The sequence below is a fragment of the Carcharodon carcharias genome, unplaced genomic scaffold, assembly GCF_017639515.1.
Source record: "Carcharodon carcharias isolate sCarCar2 unplaced genomic scaffold, sCarCar2.pri scaffold_786_ctg1, whole genome shotgun sequence".
NCBI lineage: Eukaryota > Metazoa > Chordata > Chondrichthyes > Lamniformes > Lamnidae > Carcharodon > Carcharodon carcharias.
Window position 1 is genome coordinate 13,679 of NW_024471113.1, and position 24,669 is coordinate 38,347.

Genomic DNA, 24,669 nt, shown 5'->3' on the forward strand with positions numbered 1-24,669 from the left:
GGGGGTGGGGTGAAGTTACAGATAGCCTTAGTGGGGGTGGGGTGGGGTGAATTTACAGATAGCCCTAGTGTGGGTGAGGTGAAGGTACAGATAGCCCTAGTAGGGGTGGGGTGAAGGTACAGATAGCTCTAGTGGGGGTGGGGTGGGGTGAAGGTAAAGAGAGCCCTAATGGGGGTGGGGTGGGGTGAAGGTACAGATAGCCCTAGTGTAGGTGGGGTGGGGGGAACCTACAGATAGACCTATTGGGGGTGGGGTGGGTTGAAGGTACAGATAGACCTAGTGGGGGTGGGGTGCTGTGAAGGTACAGATAGACCTCGTGTGGGTGGGTGGGGTGAATGTACGGACAGCCCTAGTGGGGTTGGGGTGGAGTGAAGGTACACATAGCCCTAGTGGGCGTGGGGTGGGGGGAAGGTACACATAGCCCTAGTGGGGGTGGGGTGGGGTGAAGCTACAGATAGCCCCAGTGGGCGTGGGGTAGGGTGAAGGTACAGATAGCCCTAGTTGGAGTCGGGTGGGGTGAAGGTACAGATAGCCCTAGTGGGGGTGGGGTGAAGGTATATATAGCCTTAGTGGGGGTGGGGTGGGGTGAAGAAACAGATAGCCCTAGTGGCGGTGGGGTGGCGTTAAGGTACAGATAGCCCTAGTGGGGGTGGGGTGAAGGTATTGATAGCCCTAGTGGGGGTGGGGTGGGGGGAAGGTACAGATAGCCCTAGTGGTGGTCGGGTGGGGGGAAGGTACAGATAGCCCTAGTGGGGGTGGTTTGAAGGTACAGATAACCCTCGTGGCGGTGGGGTGGCGTTAAAGTACAGATAGCCCTTGTGGGGGTGGGGTGAAGGTACAGATAGCCCTAGTGGGGGTGGGGTGGGGGGAAGGTACAGATTGCCCTAGTGGTGGTCGGGTGGGGGGAAGGTACAGATAGCTCTGGTGGGGGTGGGGTGAAGGTACACATAGCCGTAGTGGGGGTGGGGTTGGGTGAAGGGACAGATAGCCCTAGTGGGGGTGTGGTGGAGTGAAGTTACAGTTAGCCCTAGTGGTGGTCGGGTGGGGGGAAGGTACAGATAGCCCTAGTGGGGGTGGTTTGAAGGTACAGATAACCTTAGTCGGGGTGAGGTGGGGTGAAGTTACAGATAGCCCTAGTGGGGGTGGGATGAAGGTACAGATAGCCCTAGTGAGGGTGGGGTGGGGTGAATGTACACATATCCCTCGTGGGGGTGGGGTGAAGTTACAGATATCCTTAGTGGGGGTCGGGTGGGGTGAAGGTACTGATAGACCTAGTGGGGGTGGGGTGAGATGAAGGTACAGTTGCCCTAGTGGGGGTGGGGTGAAGGTATTGATAGCCCTAGTGGGGGTGGGGTGGGGGGAAGGTACAGATAGCCCTAGTGGGGGTGGTTTGAAGGTACAGATAACCCTAGTCGGGGTGAGGTGGGGTGAAGGTACAGATAGCCCTAGTGGGTGTGGTGTGGAGTGAAGGTACAGATAGACCTAGTGGTGGTCGGGTGGGAGGAAGGTACAGATAGCTAGAAGTGGGGGTGTGGTGGAGTGAAGTTACAGTTAGCCCTAGTGGGGATGGGGTGGGGGGAAGGTACAGATAGCCCTAGTGGGGGTCGGGTGGCATGAGGGTACAGATAGCCCTAGTGGGGGTGGTTTGGGGTGAAGGTACACATAGCCCTAGTGGGGGTGGGGTGAAGGTACAGATAGACCTAGTGGGGGTGGGGTGGGGTGAAGGTACAGTTGCCCTCGTGGGGGTGGGGTGGGGTGAAGTTACAGATAGCCTTAGTGGGGGTGGGGTGGGGTGAAGGTACAGATAGCCCTAGTGTGGGTGGGGTGGGGGGAACGTACAGATAAACCTACTGGGGGTGGGGTGGGATGAAGGTACAGCTAGACCTAGTGGGGGTGGGGTGGGGGTGAAGTTACAAATAGCCCTAGTGGGTGTGGGGTGAAGGTACAGATAGCCCTAGTGGGTGTGGGGTGAAGGTACAGAGAGCCCTAGTGGGGGTCGGTTGAAGGTACAGATAGCCCTAGTGGGGTGGGATGGGGTGAAGGTACCGATAGACCTAGAGGGGGTGGGGTGGGGTGAAAGTACAGATAGACCTATTGGGGGTGGGGTGGGTTGAAGGTACAGTTGACCTAGTGGGTGTGGGGTGTTGTGAAGGTACAGATAGCCCTAGTGTGGGTGGGTGGGGTGAAGGTAGAGATAGCCCTCGTGGGGTTGGGGTGGAGTGAAGGTACAGATAGCCCTCGTGGGAGTGGGGTGAAGGTACAGCTAGCCCTAGTGGGGTTGGGGTGGGGTGAAGGTACAGATAGCCCTAGTGGTCGTGCGGGGAAGGTACAGATTGCCCTAGTGGGGATGGGGTGAAGGTACAGATTGCCCTTGTGGGGGTGGGGTGAAGGTACAGAAAGCCCTAGTGGGTGTGGGGTGAAGGTACTGTTAGCCCTAGTGGGGTTTGCTGGGGGGAAGATACAGATAGTGCTAGTGGGGTTGGGGTGAAGGTACAGATAGCCCTAGTGGGGGTGGGGTGGGGTTAAGGTACAGATAGCCCTAGTGGGGGTGGGGTGGGGTGAAGGTACAGATAGCCCTAGTGGGGGTGGGGTGGGGGGAACGTACAGATCGACCTACTGGGGGTGGGGTGGGGTGAAGGTACAGATAGCTCTAGTGGGGCTGGGGTGGGGTGAAGGTACAGATAGCTCTAGTGGGGGTGGCGTTAAGGTACAGATAGACCTAGTGGGGGTCGGGTGGGGTGAAGGTACAGATAGACCTAGTGGGGGTGGGGTGGGATGAAGGTACAGTTGCCCTAGTGGGGGTGGGGTGAAGGTATTGATAGCCCTAGTGGGGGTGGGGTGGGGGGAAGGTACAGATAGCCCTAGTGGTGGTCGGGTGGGGTGAAGGTACAGATAGCCCTGGTGGTGGTCGGGTGGGGGGAAGGTACAGATAGCCCTGGTGGGGGTGGGGTGGGTTGAATGTACAGATAGCAGTAGTGTGGGTGGGGTTGGGTGAAGGTACAGCTAGCCCTAGTGGGGGTGTGGTGGAGTGAAGTTACAGTTAGCCCTAGTGGGGATGGGGTGGGGGGAAGGTACTGATAGCCCTAGTGGGGGTCGGGTGGCATGAGGGTACAGATAGCGCTAGTGGGGGTGGTTTGGGGTGAAGGTACACATAGCCCTAGTGGGGGTGGAGTGAAGGTACAGATAGACCTAGTGGGGGTGGGGTGGGGTGAAGGTACAGTTGCCCTAGTGGAGGTGGGGTGGGGTGAATGTACACATAGCCCTCGTGGGGGTGGGGTGAAGTTACAGATAGCCTTAGTGGGGGTGGGGTGGGGTGAAGGTACAGATAGCCCTAGTGTGGGTGGGGTGGGGGGAACGTACAGATAAACCTATTGGGGGTGGGGTGGGGTGAAGGTACAGCTAGACCTAGTGGGGGTGGGGTGTTGTGAAGGTACAGATAGACCTCGTTTGGGTGGGTGGGGTGAATGTACGGACAGCCCTAGTGGGGTTGGGGTGGAGTGAAGGTACACATAGCCCTAGTAGGGGTGGGGTGAAGGTACAGATAACCCTAGTGGGGGTGGGGTGGGGTGAAGCTACAGATTGCCTTAGTGGGGGTGGGGTGGGGTGAAGAAACAGATAGCCCAAGTGGGTGTGGGGTGGCGTTAAGGTGCAGATAGCCCTAGTGGGGGTGGGGTGAAGGTATTGATAGCCCTAGTGGGGGTGGGGTGGGGGGAAGGTACAGATAGCCCTAGTGGTGGTCGGGTGGGGGGAAGGTACAGATAGCCCTAGTGGGTGTGGTTTGAAGGTACAGATAACCCTAATGGCGGTGGGGTGGCGTTAAGGTACAGATAGCCCTATTGGGGGTGGGGTGAAGGTACAGATAGCCCTAGTGGGGGTGGGGTGGGGGGAAGGTACAGATAGCCCTAGTGGTGGTCGGGTGGGGGGAAGGTACAGATAGCCCTAGTGGGGGTGGGGTGGGGTGAAGGTACAGATAGCCCTAGTGGGGGTGGTTTGAAGGTACAGATAACCCTAGTCGGGGTGAGGTGGGGTGAAGTTACAGATAGCCCTAGTGAGGGTGGGATGAAGGTACAGATAGCCCTAGTGAGGGTGGGGTGGGGTGAATGTACACATATCCCTCGTGGGGGTGGGGTGAAGTTACAGATATCCTTAGTGGGGGTCGGGTGGGGTGAAGGTACAGATAGACCTAATGGGGGTCGGGTGGGGTGAAGGTACAGATAGACCTAGTGGGGGTGGTGTGGGGTGAAGGTACAGTTGCCCTAGTGGGGGTGGGGTGAAGGTATTGATAGCCCTAGTGGGGGTGGGGTGAGGGGAAGGTACAGATAGCCCTAGTGGGGGTGGTTTGAAGGTACAGATAACCCTAGTCGGGGTGAGGTGGGGTGAAGGTACAGATAGACCTAGTGGTGGTCGGGTGGGATGAAGGTACAGATAGCCCCAGTGGGGGTGTGGTGGAGTGAAGTTACAGTTAGCCCTAGTGGGGATGGGGTGGGGGGAAGGTACAGATAGCCCTAGTGGGGGTGGGGTGAAGGTACAGATAGCCCTAGTGGGGATGGGGTGGGGTGAAGGTACAGTTGCCCTAGTGGAGGTGGGGTGGGGTGAATGTACACATAGCCCTCGTGGGGGTGGGGTGAAGTTACAGATAGCCTTAGTGGGGGTGGGGTGGGGTGAAGGTACAGGTAGCCCTAGTGTGGGTTGCGTGGGGGGAACGTACAGATAAACCTACTGGGGGTGGGGTGGGGTGAAGGTACAGCTAGACCTAGTGTGGGTGGGGTGGGGGTGAAGGTACAAATAGCCCTAGTGGGTGTGGGGTGAAGGTACAGAGAGCCCTAGTGGGGGTCGGTTGAAGGTACAGATAGCCCTAGTGGGGGTGGGGTGAAGGTACAGATAGCCCTAGTGTTGTGGGATGGGGTGAAGGTACCGATAGACCTAGTGGGGGTGGGGTGGGGTGAAAGTACAGATAGACCTATTGGGGGTGGGGTAGGTTGAAGGTACAGTTGACCTAGTGGGTGTGGGGTGTTGTGAAGGTACAGATAGCCCTAGTGTGGGTGGGTGGGGTGAAGGTAGAGATAGCCCTAGTGGGGTTGGGGTGGGAGGAAGTTACAGATAGCCCTAGTGGGGGTCGGGTGGCGTTAAGGTACAGATAGCCCTAGTGGGGGTGGGGTGGGGTGAAAGTACACATAGCCCTAGTGGGGGCGGGGTGAAGGTACAGATAGCCCTAGTGGTGGTCGGGTGGGGGGGAAGGTACAGATAGCCCTGGTGGGGGTGGGATGGGGTGAAGGTACAGATAGCCCTAGTGGTGGTCGGGTGGGGTGAAGGTACAGATAGTCCTAGTGGTGGTCGGGTGGGGGGAAGGTACAGATAGCCCTGGTGGGGGTGGGGTGGGGTGAAGATACAGATAGCCCTAGTGGGCGTGGGGTGAAGGTACAGATAGCCCTAGTGGGCGTGGGGTGAAGGTACAGATAGCCCTAGTGGGCGTGGGGTGAAGGTACAGATAGCCCTAGTGGGGGTGGGGTGAAGGTACAGATAGCCTTAGTGGGGGTGGGGTGGGGTGAAGGTACAGATAGCCCTACAGGGGTAGGGTGTGGGGAAGGTCCAGATAGCCCTAGTGGGGGTGGGGTGAAGGTACAGATAGCCTTAGTGGGGGTGGGGTGGGGTGAAGGTACAGATAGCCCTAGTGGGGATGGGGTGGGCTGAAGGTACTGATAGCCCTAGTGGGGGTGGGGTGAAGGTACAGATAGCCCTTGTGGGGGTGGGGTTGGGGGAAGGTACAGATAGCCCTAGTGGGGGTGGGGTGTGGTGAAGGTACAGATAGCCCTAGTAGGCGTGGGGTGGGGGGAAGGCACAGATAGTCCTAGTGGGGGTGGGGTGAAGGTACAGATAGTCCTAGTGGGGGTGGGGTGAAGGTACAGATAGCCCAAGTGGGGTGAGTTGGGTGAAGGTACATTTAGCCCTAGTGGGGGTGGGGGTAAGGTGCAGATAGCCCTAGTGGGGGTGTGTTGAATGTACAGATAGCCCTAGTGGGGGTGGGGTGAAGGTACAGATAGCCCTAGTGGTGGTGGGGTGGGGTGAAAGTACAGATAGCCCTAGTGGGGGTGGGGTGAATGTACAGATGGACCTAGTGGGTTTGGGGTCGCGTGAAGGTACAGATAGCCCTAGAAGGGGTGGGGTGAAGGTACAGATAGACTTAGTGAGGGTGGGGTGAAGGTACAGATAGCCCTAGTGGGGGTGGGGTGAAGGTACAGATAGACTTAGTGGGGGTGGGGTGGGGTGAAGGTACAGATAGCCCTTCTGGTTGTGGGGTGAAGGTACAGATAGACCTAGTGGGGGTGGGGTGAAGGTACAGATAGCCCTCGTGGGGGTGAGGTGGGGTGAAGGTACAGATAGCCCTAGTGGGTTTGGGGTGAAGGTACAGATAGCCCTATTGGGGGTGAGGTGAAGGTACAGATAGCCGTAGAAGGGGTGGGGTGAAGGTACAGATAGACCTAGTGGCGGTGGGGTGGGGTGAAGGTACAGTTGCCCTAGTGGGGGTGGGGTGGGGGGAAGGTACAGATATCCCTAGTGGGGGTGGGGTGGGGTGAAGGTACAGATAGCCCTAGTGGGGTTGGGGGAAGGTACAGATAGCCCTTGTCAAGGTTTGGGGGAAGGAGCTGATAGCCCTGGTGGGGGTGGGGTTGGGGTGAAGGTACAGATAGCCCGAGTGTGGGTGGCAGGGGTCAAGGTACCGATAGCCCTAATGGGGTTTATGTGGGATGTAGGTACAGATAGCTCTAGTGGGGGTGCGGGGAAGGTACAGGTAGCCCTAGTGGGGGTCGGGGGAAGGTACAGATAGCCCTAGTGGGTTTGGGGTGAAGGTACAGATAGCCCTAGTGGGGGTGGGTTGAAGGTACAGATAGCCCTAGTGAGTTTGGGGTGAAGGTACAGATAGCCCTAGTGGGGGTAGGGTGAAGGTACATTTAGCACTAGTGGGGGTGGGTGGAAGGTACGGATAACCCTAGTGGGGGTGGGGTGAAGGTACAGATAGCCCTAGTGGTGGTCGGGTGGGGGGAAGGTACAGATAGCCCTGGTGGGGGTGGGGTGGGGTGAAGGTACAGATAGCCCTAGTGGTGGTCGGGTGGGGTGAAGGTACAGATAGTCCTAGTGGTGGTCGGGTGGGGGGAAGGTACAGATAGCCCTGGTGGGGGTGGGGTGGGGTGAAGGTACAGATAGCTCTAGTGGGGTTGAGTTGGGGTGAAGGTACAGATAGCCCTAGTGGGGGTGGGGTGAAGGTACAGATAGCCCTAGTGGGAGTGGGGTGAAGGTACAGATAGCCTTAGTGGGGGTGGGGTGGGGTGAAGGTACAGATAGCCCTACAGGGGTAGGGTGTGGGGAAGGTCCAGATAGCCCTAGTGGGGGTGGGGTGAAGGTACAGATAGCCTTAGTGGTGGTAGGGTGGGGTGAAGGTACAGATAGCCCTTGTTGGGGAGTGGTGGAGTGAAGGTACAGATAACCCTAGTGGGGATGGGGTGGGCTGAAGGTACTGATAGCCCTAGTGGGGGTGGGGTGAAGGTACAGATAGCCCTTGTGGGGGTGGGGTTGGGGGAAGGTACAGATAGCCCTAGTGGGGGTGGGGTGTGGTGAAGGTACAGATAGCCCTAGTAGGCGTGGGGTGGGGGGAAGGCACAGATAGTCCTAGTGGGGGTGGGGTGAAGGTACAGATAGTCCTAGTGGGGGTGGGGTGAAGGTACAGATAGCCCAAGTGGGGGTGAGTTGGGTGAAGGTACATTTAGCCCTAGTGGGGGTGGGAGTAAGGTACAGATAGCCCTAGTGGGGGTGTGTTGAATGTACAGATAGCCCTAGTGGGGGTGGGGTGAAGGTACAGATAGCCTTAGTGGTGGTAGGGTGGGGTGAAGGTACAGATAGCCCTTGTTGGGGAGTGGTGGAGTGAAGGTACAGATAACCCTAGTGGGGATGGGGTGGGCTGAAGGTACTGATAGCCCTAGTGGGGGTGGGGTGAAGGTACAGATAGCCCTTGTGGGGGTGGGGTTGGGGGAAGGTACAGATAGCCCTAGTGGGGGTGGGGTGTGGTGAAGGTACAGATAGCCCTGGTGGGGGGTGGGGTGGGGGGAAGGCACAGATAGTCCTAGTGGGGGTGGGGTGAAAGTACAGATAGTCCTAGTGGGGGTGGGGTGGGGGGAAGGTACAGATAGCCCTAGCGGGGGTGGGGTGGGGGGAAGGTACAGATAGCCCTAGTAGGCGTGGGGTGGGGGGAAGGCACAGATAGTCCTAGTGGGGGTGGGGTGAAAGTACAGATAGTCCTAGTGGGGGTGGGGTGAAGGTACAGATAGCCCAAGTGGGGGTGAGTTGGGTGAAGGTACATTTAGCCCTAGTGGGGGTGGGAGTAAGGTACAGATAGCCCTAGTGGGGGTGTGTTGAATGTACAGATAGCCCTAGTGGGGGTGGGGTGAAGGTACAGATAGCCCTAGTGGTGGTGGGGTGGGGTGAAAGTACAGATAGCCCTAGTGGGGGTGGGGTGAATGTACAGATGGACCTAGTGGGTTTGGGGTCGCGTGAAGGTACAGATAGCCCTAGAAGGGGTGGGGTGAAGGTACAGATAGACTTAGTGAGGGTGGGGTGAAGGTACAGATAGCCCTAGTGGGGGTGGGGTGAAGGTACAGATAGACTTAGTGGGGGTGGGGTGGGGTGAAGGTACAGATAGCCCTTCTGGGGGTGGGGTGAAGGTACAGATAGCCCTAGTGGGTTTGGGGTGAAGGTACAGATAGCCCTAGTGGGGGTGAGGTGAAGGTACAGATAGCCGTAGAAGGGGTGGGGTGAAGGTACAGATAGACCTAGTGGCGGTGGGGTGGGGTGAAGGTACAGTTGCCCTAGTGGGGGTGGGGTGGGGGGAAGGTACAGATATCCCTAGTGGGGGTGGGGTGGGGTGAAGGTACAGAAAGCCCTTGTGGGGGTGGGGTTGGGGGAAGGTACAGATAGCCCTAGTGGTGGTGGGGTGGGGTGAAGGTACAGATAGCCCTAGTGGGGTTGGGGGAAGTTACAGATAGCCCTTGTCAAGGTTTGGGGGAAGGAGCTGATAGCCCTGGTGGGGGTGGGGTTGGGTGAAGGTACAGATAGCCCGAGTGTGGGTGGCAGGGGTCAAGGTACCGATAGCCCTAATGGGGTTTATGTGGGATGTAGGTACAGATAGCTCTAGTGGGGGTGCGGGGAAGGTACAGGTAGCCCTAGTGGGGGTCGGGGGAAGGTACAGATAGCCCTAGTGGGGGTGGGGTGAAGGTACAGATAGCCCTAGTGGGAGTGAGGTGGGGTGAAGGTACAGATAGCCCTAGTGGGGGTGGGGTGAAGGTACAGATAGCCCTAGTGGGGGTGGGGTGGCTTGAAGATACAGATAGCCCTAGTGGGGGTGGGGTGAATGTCCAGATAGCCCTAGTGGGGGTGGGGGGAAAGTACAGATAGCCCTAGTGGGGGTGGGTTGAATGTACAGATAGCCCTAGTGTGGGTGGGGTGAAGGTACAGATAGCCCTAGTGGGGGTGGGGTGGGGTGAATGTACAGATGGACCTAGTGGGTTTGGGGTCGCGTGAAGGTACAGATAGCCCTAGTTGGGGTGGGGTGGGGTGAATGTACAGATGGACCTAGTGGGTTTGGGGTCGCGTGAAGGTACAGATAGCCCTAGTTGGGGTGGGGTGAAGGTACAGATAGCCCTAGTGGGGGTGGGGTGGGGTGAAGGTACAGATAGCCCTAGTGGGGTTGGGGTGAAGGTACAGATAGCCCTAGTGGGGTTGGGGTGAAGGTACAGATAGCCCTTGTCAAGGTTTGGGGGAAGGTGCTGTTAGCCCTGGTGGGGGTGGGGTTGGGTGAAGGTACAGATAGCCCGAGTGTGGGTGGCAGGGGTCAAGGTACCGATAGCCCTAATGGGGTTTATGTGTGATGTAGGTACAGATAGCTCTAGTGGGGGTGCGGGGAAGGTACAGGTAGCCCTAGTGGGGGTCGGGGGAAGGTACAGGTAGCCCTAGTGGGGGTCAGGGGAAGGTACAGATAGCCCTAGTGGGTTTGGGGTGAAGGTACAGATAGCCCTAGTGGGGGTGAGGTGGGGTGAAGGTACAGATAGCCCTAGAGGGTGTGGTGAATGTCCAGATAGCCCTAGTGGGGGTGGGGGGAAGGTACAGATAGCCCTAGTGGGTGTGGTGTGGGGTGAAATAACAGGTAGCCCTAGTGGGGGTGGGGTGAATGTACAGATAGCCATCGTGGGGGTGTTGTGGGGTGAAAGTACAGATAGCCCTAGTGTGGGTAGGGTGCGGTGAAGGTACAGATAGCCCTAGTGGGGCTGTGGTGGAGTGAAGGTACAGATAGCCCGAGTGGTGGTGGGGTGGGGTGAAGGTACAGATAGCCCTTGTGGGGGTGGGGTTGGGGGAAGGTACAGATAGCCCTAGTGGGGGTGGGGTGTGGTGAAGGTACAGATAGCCCTAGTAGGCGTGGGGTGGGGGGAAGGCACAGATAGTCCTAGTGGGGGTGGGGTGAAGGTACAGATAGTCCTAGTGGGGGTGGAGTGAAGGTACAGATAGCCCTAATGGGGGTCGGGGAAAGGTACCGATAGACCTAGTGGTGGTGGGGTGAAGGTACAGATAGCCCAAGTGGGGGTGAGTTGGGTGAAGGTACATTTAGCCCTAGTGGGGGTGGGGGTAAGGTACAGATAGCCCTAGTGGGGGTGGGGTGAAGGTACAGATAGCCCTAGTGGTGGTGGGGTGGGGTGAAAGTACAGATAGCCCTAGTGCGGGTGGGGTGAATGTACAGATGGACCTAGTGGGTTTGGGGTCGCGTGAAGGGACAGATAGACTTAGTGAGGGTGGGGTGAAGGTACAGATAGCCCTAGTGGGGGTGGGGTGAAGGTACAGATAGACTTAGTGGGGGTGGGGTGGGGTGAAGGTACAGATAGCCCTTCTGGGGGTGTGGTGAAGGTACAGATAGACTTAGTGAGGGTGGGGTGAAGGTACAGATAGCCCTAGTGGGGGTGGGGTGAAGGTACAGATAGACTTAGTGGGGGTGGGGTGGGGTGAAGGTACAGATAGCCCTTCTGGGGGTGGGGTGAAGGTACAGATAGACCTAGTGGGGGTGGGGTGAAGGTACAGATAGCCCTCGTGGGGGTGAGGTGGGGTGAAGGTACAGATAGCCATCGTGGGGGTGTTGTGGGGTGAAAGTACAGTTAGCCCTAGGGGGTGTGGGGGGAAGCTGCAGATAGCCTTAGTGGGGGTGGGGTGGGTTGAAGGTACAGATAGTCCTAGTTGGGGTGGGGTGAGTTGAAGGTACAGATAGCCCTAGTGGGGGTGGGGTGAATGTACAGATAGTACAGCTTTCGGGGCTGGTGGTTGGGTCTGGGTTTAGGGGCGGGGTTTAGGGTCTGGGTTTAGGGTCTGGGTTTAGGGTCTGGGTTTCGGGGCTGCTGTTTAAAGTGTCCTTATCTCTGTTCTATGTTGCAGTTAATGGTGGATGGAGTTTGTGGTCTCCCTGGACCGTGTGTTCAGTCACTTGTGCCGTCGGCCGGCAGGAGAGACGCCGCCGCTGCTCAGATCCGGCCCCATCCTGTGGGGGTCAGTGTCCTGGACCCGAACTCAAACTTCAAATCTGTGACACCAATCAGGTCTGCCCCAGTGAGTGAGCTTTCGTCTGTCTGTCCGACTCTCCCGCTCGGACTCTGTCCATCTCTGTCTCTGTGTCACTTCCTGTCTCTGTCCTTCTCTCTCTCGGCCTCCACATTCCTTTTGTCCACTGTGTCTCTCACTTGGTCGGGATTCCACTGTGTCCCTTACAGGCACCGGGCTCCGTGTCCGGTACAGGCGCCGGTCTCCGTGTCCGGTACAGGCGCCGGTCTCCGTGTCCGGTACAGGCGCCGGTCTCCGTGTCCGGTACAGGCGCCGGTCTCCGTGTCCGGTACAGGCGCCGGTCTCCGTGTCCGGTACAGGCGCCGGTCTCCGTGTCCGGTACAGGCGCCGGTCTCCGTGTCCGGTACAGGCGCCGGTCTCCGTGTCCGGTACAGGCGCCGGTCTCCGTGTCCGGTACAGGCGCCGGTCTCCGTGTCCGGTACAGGCGCCGGTCTCCGTGTCCGGTACAGGCGCCGGTCTCCGTGTCCGGTACAGGCGCCGGTCTCCGTGTCCGGTACAGGCGCCGGTCTCCGTGTCCGGTACAGGCGCCGGTCTCCGTGTCCGGTACAGGCGCCGGTCTCCGTGTCCGGTACAGGCACCAGTCTCCGTGTCCCGTGCAGGCACCAGTCTCCGTGTCTGGTACAGTCGCCGGGCTCCGTGACCTGCACAGGCGCCGGGCTCCGTGTCTTGTACAGGTGCCGTGCTCCGTGTCTTGTACAGGTGCCGTGCTCCGTGTCTTGTACAGGCGCCAGGCTCCGTGTCTTGTACAGGCGCTGGTCTCCGTGTCCGGTACAGGCGCCGGTCTCTTGTGTCCGGTACAGGCGCCGGTCTCCGTGTCCCGTGCAGGCACCAGTCTCCATGTCTGGTACAGTCCCCGGGCTCCGTGACCTGCACAGGTGCCGGGCTCCGTGTCTTGTACAGGTGCCGGGCTCCGTGTCTTGTACAGGCGCCGGGCTCCCTGTCTTGTACAGGCCCCAGGCTCCGTGTCTTGTACAGTCGCCGGGCTCCGTGTCTTGTACAGGCGCCGGGCTCCTAGTCCCGTACAGGTGCCGGGCTCCGTGTCTTTAACAGGCGCCGGGCTCCTTGTCCCAAACAGGCACCGGGCTCCTTGTCCCGTACAGGCGGCGGGCTCCTTGTCCCGTACAGGCGCCGGGCTCCTTTTCATGTGCAGGTGCCGGGCTCCGTGTCCCTTACAGACCCCGGGCTCCGTGTCTTGTACAGGCACCGGGCTCCATGTCTTGTACAGTCAGAAGGGCTCCGTGTCTTGTACAGGTGCCAGGCTCCGTGTCTTGTACAGTCAGAAGGGCTCCGTGTCTTCTACAGGTGCCGGGCTCCGTGTCTTCTACAGGCGCCGGGCTTGGTGTCCCGTACAGGCCCCGGGCTCCGTGTCTTGTACAGGCGCCGGGCTCCGTGTCTTGTACAGGCGCCGGGCTCCGAGTCACGTAAAGGCGCCGGGCTCCGAGTCACGTACAGGCGCCGGACTCCGTGTTGTGTGCAGGCGCCGGGCTCCGTGTCGTGTGCAGGTGCCGGGCTCCATGTCCCGTGCAAGCACCGGGCTCCGTGTCTTGCACAGGCGCCGGGCTCCATGTCCAGTACAGGCGACAGGCTCCGTGTCTTGTACAGGCGCCGGGCTCCGTGTCCCGTACAGGCCTCGGGCTCCGTGTCTTGTACAGGCGCCGGGCTCTGTGTCCCGTGCAGGTGCCGGGCTCCGTGTCTTGTACAGGCGCCGGGCTCCGTGTCCCCTACAGGCACCGGGCTCCATGTCATGTGCAGGCGCCGGGCTCCATGTCCCGTGCAAGCTCCGGGCTCCGTGTCTTGCACAGGCGCCGGGCTCGGTGTCCGGTACAGGCGCCAGTCTCCGTGTCACGTACAGGCGCCGGGCTCCGTGTCACGTACAGGCGCCGGGCTCCGTGTCTTGTACAGGCACCGGGCTCCATGTCCTGTACTGGTGCTGGGCTCCGTGTCTTGTACAGGCGCCGGGCTCCGTGTCCCGTGCAGGCACAAGGCTCCGTGTCCCGTGCAGGTGCCGGGCTCCATGTCCCTTACAGGCGCCGGTGTCCGTGTCCCATACAGGCGCCGGGCTCCGTGTCGTGTACAGGTGCCGGGCTCCGTGTTCCGTACAGGCGCCAGGCTCTGTGTCACGTACAGGCACCGGGCTCCGTGTCTTGTACAGGCGCCGGGCTCTGTGACACGTACAGGCACCGGGCTCGGTGTCCCGTACATGCGCGGGCTCCGTGTCTTGTACAGGCGCCGGGCTCCGTGTCCCCTACAGGCACCGGGCTCCATGTCATGTGCAGGCGCCGGGCTCCATGTCCCGTGCAAGCTCCGGGCTCCGTGTCTTGCACAGGCGCCGGGCTCGGTGTCCGGTACAGGCGCCAGGCTCCGTGTCACGTACAGGCGCCGGGCTCCGTGTCACGTACAGGCGCCGGGCTCCGTGTCTTGTACAGGCACCGGGCTCCATGTCCTGTACTGGTGCTGGGCTCCGTGTCTTGTACAGGCGCCGGGCTCCGTGTCCCGTGCAGGCACAAGGCTCCGTGTCCCGTGCAGGTGCCGGGCTCCATGTCCCTTACAGGCGCCGGTGTCCGTGTCCCATACAGGCGCCGGGCTCCGTGTCGTGTACAGGTGCCGGGCTCCGTGTTCCGTACAGGCGCTGGGCTCTGTGTCACGTACAGGCACCGGGCTCCGTGTCTTGTACAGGCGCCGGGCTCTGTGACACGTACAGGCGCCGGGCTCGGTGTCCCGTACATGCGCGGGCTCCGTGTCTTGTACAGGCGCCGGGCTCGGTATCCCGTACAGGCGCCGGGCTCCGTGTCCTGTACAGGTGCCGGGCTCTGTGTCTTGTACAGGTGCCAGGCTCCATGTCTTGTACAGGCGCCAGGCTCCGTGTCCTGTGCAGGCGCCGGGCTCCGTGTCTTGTACAGGCGCCGGGCTCCATGTCCCGTCCAGGCGCCGGGCTCCGTGTCCTGTGCAGGCGCCGGGCTCGGTGTCCCGTACAGGCGCCGGGCTCGGTGTCCCGTACAGGCGCCGGGCTCGGTGTCCCGTACAGGCGCCGGGCTCGGTGTCCCGTACAGGCGCCGGGCTCGGTGTCCCGTACAGGCGCCGGGCTCGGTGTCCCGTACAGGCGCCGGGCTCGGTGTCCCGTACAGGCGCCGGGCTCGGTGTCCCGTACAGGCGCCGGGCTCCGTGTCCCGTACAGGCGCCGTGCTCCTTGTCCCGTACAGGCACCGGGCTCCGTGTTCTGTACAGGCGCCGGGCTACGTGTCTTGTACAGGTGCCGGGCTCCATGGCTTGTACAGGTGCCGGGCTCCATGTCCCATGCAGTCGCCGGGCTCCGTGTCTTGTACACGCGCAGGGCTCCGTGTCCCGTGCAGGCGCCGGGCTCCGTGTCTTGTACATGCGCCGGGCTCCGTGTCCCATACAGACGCCGGGCTCTGTGTCCCGTGCAGGTGCCGGGCTCCCTGTCTTGTACAGGCGCCGGGCTCCATGTCCCATACAGGCGCCGGGCTCCGTGTCCCGTGCAGGCAAAAGGCTCCGTGTCACGTACAGGTGCCGGTCTCCGTATCTTGTACAGGTGCCGGGCTCCGTGTCACGTACAGGCGCCGGGCTCCGTGTCTTGTACAGGCGCCGGGCTCCGTGTCCCATACAGGCGCCGGGCTCCGTGTCCCATACAGGCGCCGGGCTCCGTGTCACGGACAGGCGCCGGGCTACGTGTCATGGACAGGCGCTGAGCTCCGTGTCCCGTACAGGCGCCGGTCTCCGTGTCCCGTACAGGCGCCGGTCTCCATGTCCCGTAAAGGCGCCGGTCTCCGTGTCCCGTACAGGCGCCGGTCTCCGTGTCCCGTACAGGCGCCGGTCTCCGTGTCCCGTACAGGCGCCGGGGTCCGTGTCCCGTACAGGCGCCGGGGTCCGTGTCCCGTACAGGCGCAGGGGTCCGTGTCCCGTACAGGCGCCGGGGTCCGTGTCCCGTTCAGGCGCCGGGGTCTGTGTCCCATACAGGCACCGGGCTCCGTGTTCCGTACAGGCGCCGGGGACCGTGTCTTGTACAGGCGCCGGGCTCCATGTCCCGTATAGGCGCCGGGCTCGGTGTCCCGTACAGGCGCCGGGCTCGGTGTCCCATACAGGCGCCGGGCTCCGTGTTCCGTACAGGCGCCGTGCTCCTTGTCCCGTACAGGCACCGGGCTCCGTGTTCTGTACAGGCGCCGGGCTACGTGTCTTGTACAGGTGCCGGGCTCCATGGCTTGTACAGGCGCCGGGCTCCATGTCCCATGCAGTCACCGGGCTCCGTGTCTTGTACAGGCGCAGGGCTCCGTGTCCCGTGCAGGCGCCGGGCTCCGTGTCTTGTACATGCGCCGGGCTCCGTGTCCCATACAGACGCCGGGCTCTGTGTCCTGTGCAGGCGCCGGGCTCCCTGTCTTGTACAGGCGCCGGGCTCCGTGTCCCATACAGGCGCCGGGCTCCGTGTCCCGTGCAGGCAAAAGGCTCCGTGTCACGTACAGGTGCCGGTCTCCGTATCTTGTACAGGTGCCGGGCTCTTTGTCACGTACAGGTACCGGGCTCCTTGTCACGTGCAGGCACCGGGCTCCGTGTCCCGTACAGGCGCCGGTCTCCGTGTCCCGTACAGGCGCCGGTCTCCGTGTCCCGTACAGGCGCTGGGGTCCGTGTCCCGTACAGGCGCAGGGGTCCGTGTCCCGTACAGGCGCAGGGGTCTGTGTCCCGTACAGGCGCCGGGGTCCGTATCCCGTTCAGGCGCCGGGGTCTGTGTCCCATACAGGCACCGGGCTCCGTGCTCCGTACAGGCGCCGGGGACCGTGTCTTGTACAGGCGCCGGGCTCCGTGTCCCGTACAGGCGCTAGTCTCCGTGTCCCGTACAGGCACCAGCTCCGTGTTCTGTACAGGTGCCGGGCTCCATGTCACGTGAAGGCACCGGGCTCTGTGTCACGTGAAGGCACCGGGCTCCGTGTCACGTACAGGCGCCGGGCTCCGTGTCCCGTACAGGCACCGGTCGCCGTGTCCCGTACAGGCGCTGGGCTCCGTGTCACGTACAGGCGCCGAGCTCCGTGTCTTGTACAGGCGCCGGGCTCCGTGTCCCATACAGGCGCCGGGCTCCGTGTCACGGACAGGCGCTGAGCTCCGTGTCCCGTACAGGCGCCGGTCTCCGTGTCCCGTACAGGCGCCGGTCTCCGTGTCCCGTAAAGGCGCCGGTCTCCGTGTCCCGTACAGGCGCCGGTCTCCGTGTCCCGTACAGGCGCCGGTCTCCGTGTCCCGTACAGGCGCCGGTCTCCGTGTCCCGTACAGGCACCAGCTCCGTGTTCTGTACAGGTGCCGGGCTCCATGTCACGTGAAGGCACCGGGCTCTGTGTCACGTGAAGGTGCCGGGCTCCGTGTCACGTACAGGCGCCGGGCTCCGTGTCCCGTACAGGCACCGGTCTCCGTGTCCCGTACAGGCGCCGGCTCTGTGTTCCGTACAGGCGCCGGGGACCGTGTCTTGTACAGGCGCCGGGCTCTGTGTCACGTACAGGCGCCTGGCTCCGTGTCACGTGCAGGCGCCGGTCTCCGTGTCCCGTACAGGCGCCGGTCTCCGTGTCCCGTACAGGCGCCGGGGTCCGTGTCCCGTACAGGCGCCGGTGTCTGTGTCCCGTACAGGCGCCGGGGTCCGTGTCCCGTACAGGCGCCGGGGTCCGTGTTCCCTACAGGCGCCGGGGACCGTGTCTTGTACAGGCGCCGGGCTCCGTGTCCCGTGTGGGCGCCGGGCTCCGTGTCCCGTACAGGCACCGGGGTCCGTGTCCCGTACAGGCGCCGGGGTCCGTGTCCCGTACAGGCGCCGGGGTCCGTGTCCCGTACAGACGCCGGGCTCCGTGTCCCGTGCAGGCGCCGGGCTCCGTGTCTTGTACAGGCACCCGGCTCCGTGTCCCGTACAGGCGCCGGCTCTGTGTTCCGTACAGGCGCCTGGGACCGTGTCTTGTACAGGCGCCGGTCTCCGTGTCCCCGTACAGGCGCCGGCTCTGTGTCACGTGAAGGCGCCGGGCTCCGTGTCCCGTACAGGCGCCGGGCTCCGTGTCCCGTACAGGCGCCGGTGTCCGTGTCACGTGCAGGCGCCGGGCTCCGTGTCACGTGAAGGCGCCGGGCTCCGTGTCCCGTACAGGCGCCGGGCTACGTGTCCCGCACAGGCGCCGGTCTCCGTGTCCCGTACAGGCGCCGGTCTCCGTGTCCCGTACAGGCGCCAGTCTCCGTGTCCCGTACAGGCGCCGGGGTCCATGTCCCGTACAGGCGCCGGGGTCCGTGTCCCGTACAGGCCCCGGGCTCCGTGTCCCGTACAGGCGCCGGTCTCTGTGTCCCGTACAGGCGCCGGTCTCTGTGTCCCGTACAGGCGCCGGTCTCTGTGTCCCGTACAGGCGCCGGTCTCCGTGTCCCGTACAGGCGCCGGGGTCCGTGTCCCGTACAGGTGCCGGTCTCCGTGTCCCGTACAGGTGCCGGTCTCCATGTCCCTTACAGGCGCTGGTCTCCGTGTCCCGTACAGGCGCCGGGGTCCGTGTCCCGTACAAGCGCCGGGGTCTGTGTCCCGTACAGATGCCGGGCTCCGTGTCCCGTGCAGGCGCCGGGCTCCGTGTTTTGTACAGGCACCCGGCTCCGTGTCCCATACAGGCGCCGGCTCTGTGTTCCGTACAGGCGCCGGGGACCGTGTCTCGTACAGGCGCCGGCTCTGTGTCACGTGAAGGCGCCGGGCTCCGTGTCCCGTACAGGCGCCGGGCTCCGTGTTCCGTACAGGCGCCGGGCTCCGTGTCCCGTACAGGCGCCGGTCTCCGTGTCACGTGCAGGCGCCGGGCTCCGTGTCACGTGAAGGCGCCGGGCTCCGTGTCCCGTACAGGCGCCGGGCTCCGTGTCCCGTACAGGCGCCGGTCTCCGTGTCCCGTACAGGCGCCGGGGTCCGTGTCCCGTACAGGCGCCGGGGTCTGTGTCCCGTACAGATGCCGGGCTCTGTGTCCCGTGCAGGCGCCGGGCTCCGTGTCTTGTACAGGCACCCGGCTCCGTGTCCCGTACAGGCGCCGGCTCTGTGTTCCATACAGGCGCCGGGGACCGTGTCTTGTACAGGCGCCGGGGACCGTGTCTTGTACAGGCGCCGGTCTCCGTGTCCCCGTACAGGCGCCGGCTCTGTGTCACGTGAAGGCGCCGGGCTCCGTGTCCCGTACAGGCGCCGGGCTCCGTGTTCCGTACAGGCGCCGGGCTCCGTGTCCCGTACAGGCGCCGGGCTCCATGTCACGTGCAGGCGCCGGGCTCCGTGTCACGTGAAGGCGCCGGGCTCCGTGTCCCGTACAGGCGCCGGTCTCCGTGTCCCGTACAGGCGCCGGTCTCCGTGTCCCGTACAGGCGCCGGTCTCCGTGTCCCGTACAGGCGCCGGTCTCCGTGTCCCGTACAGGCGCCGGGGTCCGTGTCCTGTACAGGCGCCGGGGTCCGTGTCCCGTACAGGCGCCGGGCTCCGTGTCCCGTACAGGCGCCGGGCTCCGTGTCCCGTACAGGCGCCGGGCTCCGTGTCCCGTACAGGCGCCGGTCTCCATGTCCCGTACAGGCGCCGGTCTCCGTGTCCCGTACAGGCGCCGGTCTCCGTGTCCCGTACAGGCGCCAGTCTCCGTGTCCCGTACAGGCGCCGGGGTCCATGTCCCGTACAGGCGCCGGGGTCCGTGTCCCGTACAGGCCCCGGGCTCCGTGTCCCGTACAGGCGCCGGTCTCTGTGTCCCGTACAGGCGCCGGTCTCTGTGTCCCGTACAGGCGCCGGTCTCCGTGTCCCGTACAGGCGCCGGTCTCCGTGTCCCGTACAGGCGCCGGGGTCCGTGTCCCGTACAGGTGCCGGTCTCCGTGTCCCGTACAGGTGCCGGTCTCCATGTCCCTTACAGGCGCTGGTCTCCGTGTCCCGTACAGGCGCCGGGGTCCGTGTCCCGTACAGGCGCCGGGGTCTGTGTCCCGTACAGATGCCGGGCTCCGTGTCCCGTGCAGGCGCCGGGCTCCGTGTTTTGTACAGGCACCCGGCTCCGTGTCCCATACAGGCGCCGGCTCTGTGTTCCGTACAGGCGCCGGGGACCGTGTCTCGTACAGGCGCCGGCTCTGTGTCACGTGAAGGCGCCGGGCTCCGTGTCCCGTACAGGCGCCGGGCTCCGTGTTCCGTACAGGCGCCGGGCTCCGTGTCCCGTACAGGCGCCGGTCTCCGTGTCACGTGCAGGCGCCGGGCTCCGTGTCACGTGAAGGCGCCGGGCTCCGTGTCCCGTACAGGCGCCGGGCTCCGTGTCCCGTACAGGCGCCGGTCTCCGTGTCCCGTACAGGCGCTGGGGTCCGTGTCCCGTACAGGCGCCGGGGTCCGTGTCCCCTACAGGCGCCGGGGTCCGTGTCCCGTACAGGCGCCGGGCTCCGTGTCCCGTACAGGCGCCGGGCTCCGTGTCCCGTACAGGCGCCGGGCTCCGTGTCCCGTACAGGCGCCGGTCTCCGTGTCCCGTACAGGCGCCGGTCTCCGTGTCCCGTACAGGCGCCGGGGTCCGTGTCCCGTACAGGCGCCGGGCTCCGTGTCCCGTACAGGCGCCGGGCTCCGTGTCCCGTACAGGCGCCGGTCTCTGTGTCCCATACAGGCGCCGGTCTCCGTATCCCGTACAGGCGCCGGTCTCCGTGTCCCGTACAGGCGCCGGTCTCCGTGTCCCGTACAGGCGCCGGTCTCCGTGTCCCGTACAGGCGCCGGGGTCCGTGTCCCATACAGGCACCGGGGTCCGTGTCCCGTACAGGCCCCGGGCTCCGTGTCCCGTACAGGCCCCGGGCTCCGTGTCCCGTACAGGTGCCGGTCTCCGTGTCCCGTACAGGCGCCGGGGTCCGTGTCCCGTACAGGCGCCGGGGTCCGTGTCCCGTACAGGCGCCGGGGTCCGTGTCCCGTACAGGCGCCGGGGTCTGTGTCCCGTACAGATGCCGGGCTCTGTGTCCCGTGCAGGCGCCGGGCTCCGTGTCTTGTACAGGCACCCGGCTCCGTGTCCCGTACAGGCGCCGGCTCTGTGTTCCATACAGGCGCCGGGGACCGTGTCTTGTACAGGCGCCGGGGACCGTGTCTTGTACAGGCGCCGGTCTCCGTGTCCCCGTACAGGCGCCGGCTCTGTGTCACGTGAAGGCGCCGGGCTCCGTGTCCCGTACAGGCGCCGGGCTCCGTGTTCCGTACAGGCGCCGGGCTCCGTGTCCCGTACAGGCGCCGGGCTCCATGTCACGTGCAGGCGCCGGGCTCCGTGTCACGTGAAGGCGCCGGGCTCCGTGTCCCGTACAGGCGCCGGTCTCCGTGTCCCGTACAGGCGCCGGTCTCCGTGTCCCGTACAGGCGCCGGTCTCCGTGTCCCGTACAGGCGCCGGTCTCCGTGTCCCGTACAGGCGCCGGGGTCCGTGTCCTGTACAGGCGCCGGGGTCCGTGTCCCGTACAGGCGCCGGGCTCCGTGTCCCGTACAGGCGCCGGGCTCCGTGTCCCGTACAGGCGCCAGTCTCCGTGTCCCGTACAGGCGCCGGTCTCCGTGTCCCGTACAGGCGCCGGTCTCCGTGTCCCGTACAGGCGCCGGTCTCCGTGTCCCGTACAGGCGCCGGGGTCCGTGTCACGTACAGGCGCCGGGGTCCGTGTCCCGTACAGGCGCCGGTCTCCGTGTCCCGTACAGGCGCCGGTCTCCGTGTCCCGTACAGGCGCCGGTCTCCGTGTCCCGTACAGGCGCCGGTCTCCGTGTCCCGTACAGGCGCCGAGGTCCGTGTCCCGTACAGGCGCCGGGGTCCGTGTCCCGTACAGACGCCGGGCTCCGTGTCCCGTGCAGGCGCCGGGCTCAGTGTCTTGTTCCGGCACCCGGCTCCGTGTCCCATACAGGCGCCGGCTCTGTGTTCCGTACAGGCGCCGGGGACCGTGTCTTGTACAGGCGCCAGGCTCTGTGTCACGTACAGGCGCCGGGCTCTGTGTCACGTGCAGGCGCCGGGCTCCGTGTCACGTGAAGGCGCCGGGCTCCGTGTCCCGTACAGGCGCCGGGCTCCCTGTCCCGTACAGGCGCCGGTCTCCGTGTCCCGTACAGGCGCCGGTCTCCGTGTCCCGTACAGGCGCCGGTCTCCGTGTCCCGTACAGGCGCCGGGGTCCGTGTCCCGTACAGGCGCCGGGGTCCGTGTCCCGTACAGGCGCCGGGGTCCGTGTCCCGTACAGGCGCCGGTCTCCGTGTCCCGTACAGGCGCCGGGGTCCGTGTCCCGTACAGGTGCCGGGGTCCGTGTCACGTACAGGCACCGGGGTCCGTGTCCCGTACAGGTGCCGGTCTCCGTGTCCCGTACAGGCACTGGTCTCCGTGTCCCGTACAGACGCCGGGCTCCGTGTCCCGTGCAGGCGCCGGGCTCCGTGTCTTGTACAGGCACCCGGCTCCGTGTCCCGTACAGGCGCCGGGCTGTGTGTTCTGTACAGGCGCCGGGCTGTGTGTTCTGTACAGGCGCCGGGCTGTGTGTTCTGTACAGGCGCCGGGCTGTGTGTTCTGTACAGGCGCCGGGCTGTGTGTTCTGTACAGGCGCCGGGCTCGGTGTCCCGTGCAGGTGCCCGGCTCGGTGTCCCGTACAGGCGCCGGGCTCCGTCTCTTGTACAGGCGCCGGGCTCCGCGTTCCGTACAGGCGCCGGGCTCCGCGTTCCGTACAGGCGCCGGGCTCCGTGTTCCGTACAGGCGCCGGGCTCTGTGTCTTGTACAGGTGCCGGGCTCCGTCTCTTGTACAGGCACCGGGCTCCGCGTTCCGTACAGGCGCCGGGCTCCGTGTTCCGTACAGGCGCCGGGCTCTGTGTCTTGTACAGGTGCCAGGCTCCGTGTCTTGTACAGGTGCTGGGCTCGGTGTCCCGTACAGGTGCCGGGATTAGTGTCCCGTGCAGGCGATGAGCTCCGTGTCTTGTACAGGCGCCAGGCTCCGTGTCTTGTACAGGCGCCGGGCTCCATGTCTTGTACAGTCAGAAGGGATCCGTGTCTTGTACAGGTGCCGGGCTCCGTGTCTTGTACAGTCAGAAGGGCTCCGTGTCTTCTACAGGTGCCGGGCTCCATGTCTTCTACCGGCGCCGGGCTCGGTGTCCCATACAGGCCCCGGGCTCCGTGTCTTGTACAGGCGCCGGTCTCCATGTCTTGTACAGGCGCCGGGCTCCGTGTCACGTACAGGCACCGGGCTCCGTGTCCCGTACAGGCGCCGGGCTCCGTGTCCCGTACAGGCGCCGGGCTCCGTGTCCCGTACAGGCGCCGGGCTCCGTGTCCCGTACAGGCGCCGGGCTCCGTGTCCCGTACAGGCGCCGGGCTCCGTGTCCCGTACAGGCGCCGGGCTCCCTGTCCCGTACAGGCGCCGGGCTCCGTGTCCCGTACAGGCGCCGGGCTCCGTGTCCCGTACAGGCGCCGGGCTCCGTGTCCCGTACAGGCGCCGGGCTCCGTGTCCCGTACAGGCGCCGGGCTCCGTGTCCCGTACAGGCGCCGGGCTCCGTGTCCCGTACAGGCGCCGGGCTCCGTGTCCCGTTCAGGCACCGGGCTCCGTGTCCTGTACAGGTGCCGGGCTCCGTGTCTTGTACAGGTGCTGGGCTCGGTGTCCCGTACAGGCGCTGGGCTCGGTGTCCCGTACAGGCGCCGGCCTCCATGTCCCTTACAGGCGCCGGTCTCGGTGTCCCGTACAGGCGCCGGGCTTAGTGTCCCGTGCAGGCGATGAGCTCCGTGTCTTGTACAGGCGCCAGGCTCCGTGTCTTGTACAGGCGCCGGGCTCCATGTCTTGTACAGTCAGAAGGGCTCCGTGTCTTGTACAGGTGCCGGGCTCCGTGTCTTGTACAGTCAGAAGGGCTCCGTGTCTTCTACAGGTGCCGGGCTCCATGTCTTCTACCAGCGCCGGGCTCGGTGTCCCGTACAGGCCCCGGGCTCCGTGTCTTGTACAGGCGCCGGGCTCCATGTCTTGTACAGGCACCGGGCTCCGTGTCACGTACAGGCACCGGGCTCCGTGTCCCGTACAGGCGCCGGGCTCCGTGTCCCGTACAGGCGCCGGGCTCCGTGTCCCGTACAGGCGCCGGGCTCCGTGTCCCGTACAGGCGCCGGGCTCCGTGTCCCGTACAGGCGCCGGGCTCCGTGTCCCGTACAGGCGCCGGGCTCCGTGTCCCGTACAGGCGACGGGCTCCGTGTCCCGTACAGGCGACGGGCTCCGTGTCCCGTACAGGCGCCAGTCTCCGTGTCCCGTACAGGCGCCGGGGTCCGTGTCCCGTACAGGTGCCGGTCTCCGTGTCCCGTACAGGTGCCGGTCTCCGTGTCCCGTACAGGCGCCGGTCTCCGTGTCCCGTACAGGCGCCGGTGTCCGTGTCCCGTACAGGCGCCGGGGTCTGTGTCCCGTACAGACGCCGGGCTCCGTGTCCCGTGCAGGCGCCGGGCTCCGTGTCTTGTACAGGCACCCGGCTCCGTGTCCCATACAGGCGCCGGCTCCGTGTCACGTGCAGGTGCCAGGCTCCGTGTCACGTGAAGGCGCCGGGCTCCGTGTCCCGTACAGGCGCCGGGCTCCGTGTCCCGTACAGGCGCCGGGCTCCGTGTCCCGTACAGGCGCCGGGCTCCGTGTCCCGTACAGGCGCCGGGGTCTGTGTCCCGTACAGACACCGGGGTCTGTGTCCCGTACAGACGCAGGGCTCCGTGTCCCGTACAGGCGCCGGCTCTGTGTTCCGTACACGCGCCGGGGACCGTGTCTTGTACAGGCGCCGGTCTCCGTGTCCCGTGTAGGCGCCGGCTCTGTGTCACGTGCAGGCGCCGGGCTCCGTGTCACGTGAAGGTGCCGGGCTCTGTGTCCCGTACAGGCGCCGGGCTCCCTGTCCCGTACAGGCGCCGGTCTCCGTGTCCCGTACAGGCGCCGGTCTCCGTGTCCCGTACAGGCGCCGGTCTCCGTGTCCCGTACAGGCGCCGGGGTCCGTGTCCCGTACAGGCGCCGGGGTCTGTGTCCCGTACAGACGCCGGGCTCCGTGTCCCGTGCAGGCGCCGGGCTCCGTGTCTTGTACAGGCACCCGGCTCCGTGTCCCGTACAGGCGCCGGC

The 24,669-nt window shown here is 64.3% G+C and overlaps 1 protein-coding gene across 1 annotated transcript in view; it reads left to right on the forward strand.

Moving 5' to 3' along the window:
• Positions 1-11,460: 11,460 nt before the first annotated feature.
• The window catches only part of LOC121275195, a gene marked incomplete at its 3' end in the record, with an annotated part of 62,811 nt that continues 49,602 nt past the window's right edge, over positions 11,461-24,669 (forward strand). The window contains exon 1 of the mRNA XM_041182617.1: positions 11,461-11,634. Within this exon, the coding sequence (XP_041038551.1) occupies positions 11,467-11,634 (168 nt within the window). The remainder of the gene's footprint in view (positions 11,635-24,669) is intronic.